The sequence below is a fragment of the Crocodylus porosus genome, unplaced genomic scaffold, assembly GCF_001723895.1.
Source record: "Crocodylus porosus isolate Cpor-Errol unplaced genomic scaffold, CroPor_comp1, whole genome shotgun sequence".
In the NCBI taxonomy this organism is placed as follows: domain Eukaryota; kingdom Metazoa; phylum Chordata; order Crocodylia; family Crocodylidae; genus Crocodylus; species Crocodylus porosus.
The window spans coordinates 2477485-2488476 of NW_017728915.1; the positions used below are offsets into that span (position 1 = coordinate 2477485).

At 48.1% G+C, this 10992-nt stretch overlaps 1 protein-coding gene across 2 annotated transcripts in view; it reads right to left on the bottom strand.

Annotated features, from left to right (window-relative positions):
- The window catches only part of TSNAXIP1 (translin associated factor X interacting protein 1), a 67265-nt gene extending 56740 nt beyond the window's left edge, over positions 1 to 10525 (bottom strand). For both annotated transcript variants that reach the window (XM_019535529.1, XM_019535530.1), the window contains exon 1: positions 10461 to 10525. In XM_019535529.1, the coding sequence (XP_019391074.1) occupies positions 10461 to 10489 (29 nt within the window). In that variant the 5' untranslated portion in view covers positions 10490 to 10525. The remainder of the gene's footprint in view (positions 1 to 10460) is intronic.
- Between the last annotated feature and the right edge of the window lie 467 nt (positions 10526 to 10992).

Below are 10992 nucleotides of genomic sequence, written 5' to 3' on the forward strand. Positions count from 1 at the left end.
AATTGTGGAGCCCAAAACTGGACGCAGTACTCCAGCTGCGGCCTCACCAAGGCTGAGTACAAGGGGAGAATGACGTCCCGGGATTTGGGCAATTGATCCTGTCCAGCCCTGGGTCTGTCCATCTCACAACCATCGCTGGGGAGCCAGACAGAGAAAGCAGGTGGGTGGGTGGGAAGGATCTCCATGGAGACCAGGTTGGGACCCCTGTGGGCAGGGTGTACTCAGCTGAGTGGATGGGATGGGGCTGCAGGTAGGTGCGGAGTGGCAAGCAGGAGCGGGATGGGCAGGGTTGACAGGCTGAAGTGCCTGAACAGTGTGGCTAGGTCTGCCAGCAGCAGTCAGGAAGACTAAGCTGCCACCATGGGGGCTGCCAGGCCATGTGCCTGGGGGCAGCACGCAGGCCATATTTTGCTTAATCTTGGTATAGACTGTAGTAAGTTCTAGGATATTTTATAGGAGTAGATAAGCACAAGCTAGGCCAAGTTAGTCTGTGTTACGTCAAGCAAACAAGCTAAGAGATAAATTTAAGAAACTTGTAACATTCTCTCATGGTAGGTGAGAAAATGGGAAGTAGGGTAAAGGTGAAAAATGGACAAAATTAGGAATTTTTAGTAGATCGATATACAGGCTTCCCTCAATTTATGTGGGTTCTGTATGTTCAAATTGGCTCTTAAGCAGTGACCCTTTTTATACCAAAAATTCATTATATGAGAGGTAAATTCACTCTTATGCAATCGGTGTGGTGGAAGCCCGTAGTCAGCTGCTTTGTGTGGTGCATTGTGGGAGTGATGCGCACCAAAATATAGTCCACTGTCTGGATCTGCACTCCTTGCTCGTTGTCCGTGACGTGTTTCTGTAGTTGCCATCCCCATTATGATAGTGTCCTGTTCTTGTGTGTACTGTCTGCTGTTGACGATTGCCAAAATTGTCTTGTAAAAGTGGTAGAAATGGGTCTGAGGGCCAGTACAGTCTAGGACTTGGAATGTATCCCTATTTGTTACACTGTAAAGTGGGTTCCCTTTATGTGAATTTGAGTTATGTGCCATTTTCCAGGAACACATGTACATCATAAATCAAAGGAAACCTGTATAGGGTAATGCAGTTTCAAATTATTGATTGGCTAATAAAATGACAGCTCTGTTCTCAAAAGGTATTCCTCTTGCACTGAAATTTTGTACAGGCAGAGGGAACTATCTCCAGATGACCCTTGCTTTCAGGAGTTATCCTGTGAAACTTGGGTAAGTATAGCAAGGTCTGGCCATGAAGACAGCCATGATGCCACCTGGTAGCCAAGCAATTCCTGCATGACTCTGGCTCCTCAGGGTACCCTCCCCTTTTTTACCTTGCTTTCTATGCCTTGATGAATCTTATAATGCCCCAGGGTCCCACAGAGAGCCTCAGTCCCTCGACTGTACAGTGCTTCACATGCCCAACTGGCAAAGGTCTTACCCTCAGGCACTAAATCCCCTTAGGATGGCTAATTGTGGCCTCCAACCTCCCCCACAGCTATGCCCATGCCTTTCACGTGTTACTTGGTATCAATTCTGAGGGGGGGCCCCTGGCCCCAACACAGCCCTTGACCCTTCAGGCCTCAAAACTTTGTCTGGGCTTCAGCCTTCCTGACCCTGGCCCTTTCATTCTCATTGAGCCCCTCAGTCCAGGTTCACTACCCTGGATCTTGGCTTTTGGGCCCCAGCCCTGTATTGCACTAATGGGTTCTGAGCCCCTGGCCCTGTCCTGCTTTCAGTTCCAGCCCCCTGGTCCCTGATTCAGGTAAGGCTGCCCTCTGTCCCGGTTCTGGGTCCCTGACCCCAGCAAGGCTTTATGCTGAATGTCCCACAGGTGCCTGTGTGACCTCCATACTTTACTCATGGCCACAACCTAGTCCTCCAGTATCCAACTTAAATAGAATAAAAATACAAGCAAATCACTTTCAAATTAAAGGTCCTTCTGTGCTCCAGTCTGCAATGGGGATGCATCCTGCTAGCACACAGCAAAGGTAAGGGGCTGGGGGGGAGTGGAGAGAGGAGCAGGAGGGGCAGACACTGTGGAGGGAGGGGAAAGAGGGAACAGATGCTGTGGAGGAATGGGGGGCCTGAGGCTGTGGTGGTGGCGAGCAGGAAGCAGGGGATCAAATGGTGGTTTGGAGGAAAGGCAGCAAGAGACAAACTGCTTGACCTCCCCATGACACCTACTCCCCCCTGCTGCCTGCCCTGATGCAGTGGTGTGGGGGAGCCAAATTTAAGACAACTCTCTAGTAATTAGATTCTATACATGGAAAAGGATAATAAATTTATAAATTGTCCATGTATAGAATTTAATTATTGGGGGGGGTTGTCTTTAATTCAGGGTTGTCTTGGATTTGGGTAAATATAGTGTTATTTGAAATTCTTCTTGGTTTCTAATCATTTTAATCATTTGTAACCATCGCCTTTTCAGATTTAAGAACATTTGATTATTTGTAATGTAATAACAAGAATTCTGTTAAGAATTAGCTTGTATCACATGATTCTGTACTTCCCATATACTATATCTGAGGGTCAATATATTATCAGAGAGCATGCAATGCACATAGACAGGTCTGTCAAACTAGTGGACAACGTGTGTGTCAGCAAGGGTCAGCATGTGGCCCATGTGACCTGTGGGCCCTGGTAGCTGCTTCCTTTATTGCCACACAGGTTGGGGAAGTATTTGGAGAGACCTTGTGGAACTGGTGCAGTCTGCACACTATACAGGTTGCATCCTGCCAGTGCAGCCTATGCAACGGGGGGGACCATGTACTTCGTGGAGGGGAGGTGTGGTGCTCACAGGGCTGCCATATGCCTCTCATAGGCCCCGGGGGGGTGGGGATAGACACATACACACATGCACATGTGCACTGCATCCCACTGGTACACCCTGCACTGTGAGGGATCCCAGGGAAGCTACCTGTGCAATGTGTGGCCCAAGGGCTGCATGCTAGCACTGTATGTGGCCACTAGCTACACTGAAGTTGCACAGCCCTGACTGGAAACCTGCTGTGAATTAAGTGGGTTGTGAACCACCTGGATATAAATGATCCAGGGTCTACTGTAGCAGTATCACAGCCTACCTTTCTTTGCCACCAGTGCTTTGCCTACCATGCCTCAAATTTGAAGAGAAAAGAATGTGATGTTCAGTCTAATGTGTTTGGCATGGATACACTGCTTGCCATCTAAAGCAGATTACACAAAGTTTCTGGTACCAGTGGGAAGCAATCTAAGGCAGGGATCAAGACATTGGCAGCAAGAGCTCCAACACTGACAAGCCCCTGCTGGGCCTGTAGCCAGCAATGTCAATGCTGATGTCTTTGGTCTTGAATATGTAACTTTTAATGCTGTAGCTTCAAGCACTAATGGCTTGGTTGCTCCTCTGGACCTCTCCTTGCTGGAACCAGAAGCACACCTGAGCGTGTTTCCTCTCTGGGGTCAGAAGCCACCTTCACCTGGGCTACTTCAAGCAGTGTAGCTTGATTATCAAGTCTCTGAATGTCTAGGGGCCAAAGGAAAAGTTGAGGCCAATGAAACGTTTATTGAGGATGTGCCTTTCCCCAAAGCAGAAAAGATGGGTGTCAGACTAGTATAGAGGAAGGGCAGATTTTGAATCCTGAGAGCTTATAATCTGCAACTTTCCAACAGCAGCAGGCAAGACAGTCTCACCCTAGTAAACAAGGGGCTCCCCTTGTAAGCCTCCTCTGATTTTAGAATATTTATCTACAGTTTGAATTAATAAATAAACAAGTGAAAAGAATTTCTTTATGCAGCTCAGATAAAACACTGGTTGGTTTGGACATAGCTGGGGTGGGGTGCAGGACAGAGCCACAGTGAGTTTGTCCAGGGGGCATGGGAGGGTGGGTTGAGGGAGTGGCTCCTTGCTGCTATGCCCCTTCTGATTTGGGTATGGTCTGAGGGCGGGCTGCCTGATGCAGGTTTGGGGCTGGGGATTGCACTGGCCTCTTTCCGGTGGAGAGACTGGACCAGGGCTGTGCTCGGGGTGAATGGCAGTGCTTAGAGAGGGGGCCACATGGTGGGCTACAGCCACCCAAAAATTCCCCATAGTCCCCTCTCTCAGTGTTGCCACCACCTTCCCTGAGTGCAGCCCCAGCCCAGCCCCCCTGCTGGGAAGAGGCTGTCACAACCCCCAGCCCTGAGCCCACAGCAGGCAGCCACCCCTGCTTGCCCTGTGCACAAATCCAGAAGGCACATGACCCCCATAGTTGTGTGCAGAGGCAGGGAGGCGTCCTGCTACTTTCCCCCCTCCCTCTGCTGCGTATTCTGGATGAGTTGCCCATGGTTTTGTCCAATACCCTGTCCTGTCCTGGCTGGGCAGCCCCTTGCTGATAATGTCAATTTTTCTTTTATTGGTGCCAATCCAATATGGACAGATCTCTAAATACAGATTTCTGCTTGAAATCTCTGGCTTTATTTTAGCACCATGATCAGAAAAAAACTTGGGGGTAATGACTGACCACATGATGAATATGAGCCACCAATGTGATGCCACACCTGGCAAAGCAAATAAAATCCTGCCTTGCATCTACTGATGCATCTCAACCAAGACCCAAGATGTCATCTTTCTGCTTTACTCAGCCTTAGTGAGGCTGCAGCTGGAGTATTGTATGCATTTCTGGGCTCCACATTTCAAAAAGGATGTGGAGAAGCTTGAGAGAATCCAGAGGAGAGCCACACGTATGATTAGAGTTCAAGAGAGCAGGCTTTATGAGGAGAGGTTGGGAGGTATGGGGCTTTTCAGCCTGGAGGAGCGAAGGCTCAGGGGGAACTTGGTGGCAGCCTTTAAGTACATGAGGGGTATGCATCAGGATCTTGGAGAACATCTGCTCACCGGGCACCTCAAGGGAAGACAAGATCAAACAGTCACAAACTGCTGGAAGACCGTTTTAGACTGGACCTAAGAAAAACCTTCTTTACCGTCCAAGTCTCCAGAATCTGGAATAGACTCCCCCCAGCAGGTTGTAGTGTGTCAGAATTCCGATGTCTTATTGAGTCTATCAGTTTTTATATCCAGTAGATTTATGAAGTGAAGTTTGTAGGCTTGTCTACAAAAGGTGTTTTGTAAATTCCCTTTGAGGATCAGGACTGAGAGATTGGAGAGAGAGTGGTTTTCTTATGAGAAATGTGCCCCCACTGGTAATTGGGTGTTCTTGTCTTTATAATAAATGTCCAGTGTATATTCATTCTGGTGCACAGTTGTTGTTTGGTCTCTCCTGCATATTTTCCATCGGGGCATTTGGTGCACTGGATGAGAGATATAACATTTCTGAAGGTGAAGCTGTAAGATCCAGAAATGGTGATGGTTCTGTTGTGGGGTATAGTATAGTAATTGTGGAGGTACTGGAGATATGTTGGCAGATTTTGCATTTCTTGTCATCATATGGTCTGGATCCATTTGGTGTGTTTTGGGCTGTAGGAAGTTTGCTTCTGGTGATGAGGTTAGCAAGGTTCAGTGCTTGTTTGAATTTACAAACTACTTTTCACAGACAAGCCTAAAAACCTCATTTCATAAATCTACTGGATATAAAAACTCATGGACTCAATATAGACATTAGAACTTTGACACACTACAACCTGCCTGACATTTGACTCCCCAGGTACCTCTCCACTTTTACCTGCTACATCCCTGTGCCCCCAGCCTGTCTCTTACCTCCTGACACCTCAATTTACATTTTCACTGACTGGCTTTCTTGCCTGCAGCCCAGCCTCTAGGCTTCTTTATTCCATTCACACCAACTGCAGATGCTTCCTCAGCCTGATGAAAGGTTTTTAACCCCGAAAGCTTGCTAAGATATATTTCTCCAACTATTCAGTTGGTCTAATAAAAGATATCAGATTGACCCAACGAGCCTTGTCTTCCTATGTCCTTAGACCAACACGGCTACAACTTACACCCCTAAACACACACAAGTGATATGAGTTTTGCTTTCAACAGTTTGAGCGGCACTTTCACAGAAATGCCTGCACCTATCTCCTTGAGACTCGGCAGGCTTCATGCCCTCATAAGGGTCTACCATCCCTGCTGCGTTCATTCACATTGGCAAAAAAATGACAAAGTTATAGGTATTTTAGTGATTCCCCATTATAGTCTATGGCCGAATCTCTGAATCCAATTTGGCCGAATCAAATCAGGACAGAGACTCGAATCACCAAATCAAATCACTGTCCCTCCAAATTGGCCAAATCTGAATTAAATACTTAACGCTTCACACAGGCCTATTGAATTTGTCAACCTTTTTAACATGTTTTTCATTGTTTATCAAATTTCTAGCATCAAGTGCCTCAGAGAAATCACAGTGAATATATTCTGTTTTGGATAGACTAATCTTCATTGCTCTTCCCTCTAGCACTTCTGTTCATTGGTCCAATCCAGCTTGTGCTTCCTTTAGACTCTTGTTACAAATGACCACATCATCTGCAAACACCATGTTCCAGGGTGGTCTCTTTATTTGTTCAGTAAACATATCCATCAGTATTGCAAACAGGAACATGCTCAAAGCTGACCCTTAATGTATGCCCAACTTCACCTCAGAACTCTTTCTCTCTCTTGAGCTGCTCCTCACTTTCAATATACATTTCCAATACATGTCCTTGATGGTTCTGGCATATTTCTCTGGCACCTCCTTAACTCTCAGACACTTTCATATTTCCTCCTTAGGTACATGATTGTAGGCTTTCTCCAAATCAATATAAATGAAATGGATATCTTTATAACCTTCTCTGTACTTTTCCATCATTTATTGCAAAAACCAGATCCATGATACTTCTCTCCAGCATGAATCTGTACTCGCCTTCTCCAATAACTATCTCAGTCCTTAGCTGATTCTCCACCACTCTTTCCCATGCTTTCAAAGTGTGAGACATCCCTGACAAAGTCGACTCCCTGACAGTTACCACAATCTTGGACATCACCTTTCTGCTTGAATATCACCACCAACACACTCCCTCTCCATTCATCTGGCATCTTCTCCATTGCAAACATCTCTTTAAACAGCTTACACAATATATTGATTCCTTCTTCCCCCAAGACTTTCTAAACTTTCACTGGTATATCATCAGGTCCTGTTGCTTTACCATTCTTCATTTTGTTCAATGCTCTTTTCACCTCCATTCTGCTGATGTCCGTCACCATGCCTTGGGTTTCTGTGGCATTTGCTTGCAAACTTCTTGGGTTCTATTTGTTCATCAGATCTTCAGAATAGTTCTTCCACCTGTCCTTAATCTCTTCTTCGTTCGCCACCAGTCTCCCAGACTCATCTTTGATCATTCTCATGTTACATCTTTCATCAATCTCTCTCTTCTCTTAGCAGTCCTGTACACTTCCTTCTGTCCCTGTTTTGTTTATAGCCTTTTATACAGATCGTCCATTGCAGTGTTTTTGGCCTTAACAACAGTCCTCTTTGCACTCTTCCTCTCTACTTTGTATGCTTCAAAGTCCAGAGGGTCCCCTGGATCTTTCCTTTTCTTATACTTCTCCTTTTTCTCCCGTACCCTTTTCTGGACTTCTTCATTCCACCGCCACATTTCCTTCCTGATGGGCATCTTTCTAGATGGCGCTCCTCAGATTTCTTTTTCCTGATCTTATCTATTATCTGTTGCCACCAACTTTCAGGGTTTTCTATTTCTTCAACCTATTTCTTTCAACACTCCTGCTCTGAAGGCCTTAGTTTTCTTTTCCTGCTGCAACCTCTAGCACTTGCTAAATATCAAAGAGTTGGGAAAACTATATCTCACTCCTTTCACCCTCATGTCCATGACTACCATTCTAAGTTGCATGGTATCTTCCTTTCCTGGGATCATCTTGCAGTCTTTCACCTCTTTCTAACCCCATTTCCTCACTAGCAAATAATCCACTTGAGTTTCTCTATGTCCACTCTTGTACATGATCAGATGTTCTTGTTTCTGGAAGGATGTATTTGAAATTGCGAGATTGTAAGATACTGCAGAATCTACTATCCTTTCCCCCCTCTGCATTGAGGTCTCTGAAACTATGTCCCCCCATGTAGCAATCTCTACTTGCCCAATCTGTCCATTGAAGTCTACCCCCACAATGACTATTTCACTGTCCAGAACCTGTTGCATCATCTCATCCACCTTTTCCCAGTTCTCCTTCTCTACTGGACTCCCTATTTGTGGGACACACATACTCATCACGCTCATCAATTGGCCTCCATTGTCCAGTTTCTCTCTCACAATCCTGTCGTTCTTCCTTTCAACTTCCAACACTTTGTCCTTCAGTTCTTTGCACAGGATCATCCTGACTCCATTTCTTCTGTCTCCACTGCTATAAATCCTCCACCAGTCTCTCTGTTTCCTGCACGCAAGCAATATGTACTTTCTTCCTTTCCAACAAGAACACCACTTCTCCACCTCTTCCTGTCATACTTCCCACATTGAGTGTTGCAACTCTCAGATCCTTTCTTTGGACCAGCTTCTTTTGCTGCACCCAAACTTAGTGCCATAGCCCTTACTCATTTCCCACAGAATCTGGTGTTGATCCTGTGCGTTGTGACAAAGTACATAGCAAAATTTGTAGATTCATTGGAATCTGACAGGATTGCATCATAAGCACTTCTACTATAGCCTCAAACTTGCAACCTTTGGGCTGTCAACCACGTACCTTAGCACCCACACCACCCCCATCCCTGTTTGTAAGGCAACACATCAGAATAAAACTGCCGACTTTTATACTAAGTGGCCCTGCTTCAAGAATGTCAAGTTGAAAGATGACATTTGTATGAAACATGAGGGTTTATCCTTTAAATACCAGAATGCCGCTGAAGCTTACCCAAGTGTAAACAAGGAGACCTATGGCTGAATGAGGAAAGATACTGTGCAACTTTACCTGTTGTTACCGGATGTATCCCAGCACCAACAAGGTTAGGCTAACCAAAGTATGCAGAACCTGGAGGCAACCAAAACAGCCAATGCCAAACACAGATGAATTGCTATAGCACCCCACTAGCCCTTATGTCATAGCCTGAGAAAAGGGAGAGGATCTTGATAAGAAGAATCCTAAACCTACTGGGTTTATACCTTTGGGATTTGATAATTCAGTGACATCAATTGCATAAAGTCTCTCTCATAGCCAACAGATTTGGACAAACTGTGAATCATCTGGATAATAATGCTGTCAAAATATTAATAGTTGTTAAAACTTGTCCATTTCAAAAAGGGAAGGCAAAATATGAAAATGAGTCCTACTTCTTTAAATGCAGCCCAAGGTCAGGCATCACAGTGCTTGAGCTATGAACCCAACAAAGAGAATTAAAGATTTAGAGATGATATGGGTTTCTTCATTCTAATAAAGTTGTTCAGCCTCAAAAGCAAATAGAAGCAGATGGGAGGAGGGGAATATGCAGCAGCCCCTCCCTCCGCCAGCTTTTGATTCCTGCCCCACCCAAGATTTCTACTCAGGCAGCAGTGAGAGAATCAGTTCATTTCATGGCTCATTACCATCTCCCTGATTCCTTCTAAACTCCTCATTTCACATGTGCTAATAACCGTCTCTCCTTTTTAATGGTCCTGATGTTCCACTAACCAACCTATCCTCTTTTCTGCAATTCTGCTGTCTGCTAGTGTCTCCTGGTAACAACCCTCCTATTTTTTAACTTATTCCAGTAAAGTAATATTTGTTTTCACTTCAATCTTAAACTGAATAATTCATCCCGAGGCCCCTGGCATGTGACTAAATCTTCTAGTTTCTTTTTAACTGGAGGAAAATGTATGTTGTGTTATAGGCAATGCTGCATCTCACCATCCACACCCTTCTTCAAAATCTGCCATGAAAGCAAGTGACATCTTCAGTGCTTTCACAGGACAGCCCAGGCCCCAGCCTTGCTTACAGGCAGGTGAGACAATGCCTATTTTGTTCTCACAAACTGGGAGGAGGTGAGCAGCGGATGCAGGTCCTGTGAGGTGGGCACCAACATCCAACTACTTCCTGGCCTGTTCTCCAGCGCAAGGAGCTGCCAAGGGCACAGGTGGGCTGGGCTGAGGGTGGGGATTTGGCACAAGCTAGACTACTACTAAAGGAGACTGGTCTTACTTTACCCAGTGGTACTCGGGGAAGGCGGGGGTGGGGGGAATTCAGCCTCCCCACAGGGAGCGACTCCCAGGGGCCGGACGGCCTCTCCTCACAGTCTCGCTGCCGCCGGCTGCCGACGCACCTCGCCCTGAGCCACAACCCGCGGCCCGAGAGCGGGCGAGCGCGGCGCTGCAGTGGGTCCGGGTCCGCGTATCCCCGTTTCCCACCCGGAGCGGCCGTGCCCACATGCGGCGCAGAAAGCCCCGGCGCCGTCAGGCCGCCCATCACCCCGGTTTCGGCAGTTGCTGACGTCAGCAACGCGAGGGCTCTCGGCGCTGCTCCGCTCAGCCCCTGGCCGAGCGCCGCAACCGGAGGGAGCCACCCCCGCGCCCGCCGGCTCCTACCCGCGCGACGGCACCCTTGGCCGGGCCATGCCGGCGCAGCAGCGGAGCGGGCTGTTTACACTCGGTCGCCCTAGAAACAGGCCCCACCCTGCTCCCCGCAGGCCCCCGCACAGCTGCCCGCGTCGCGCCTGAGGAACAGGCCTCCCCGCGGAAGCGACGGCGCAGCCCGGGGCGGCGCAGGGGACAGGTCCTCTGGCGGAGCCCGTTCCCCGAGAGGGTCCCGCGGTCGGGCGCTCCCGGCAGTGCCGCTGTGCCCGGGGATGGTGGGTGCCTCTGCTGCGGCCCCCTGCCCTGCACTGGCGCGGCCCCCACTACCGGCGCGGCCCCCACCTTCGCCGCGGCCCCGCAGGGGAGCGGAGTGGGAAGCCGCGTCCCGCTGCAGAGGGGCGAGCGCCCCCAGGGCGGTCCTGGCGGAGGGGGTGGGACAGCCCCCGCGGAAGAGGACCAGGGACCCATCGCCCCGCGCCCAAACTGGGGAACCCAGAGCCGGACTGTGCGAAACACAGTCAGTGACGGCCTCGCGGGGCATTCT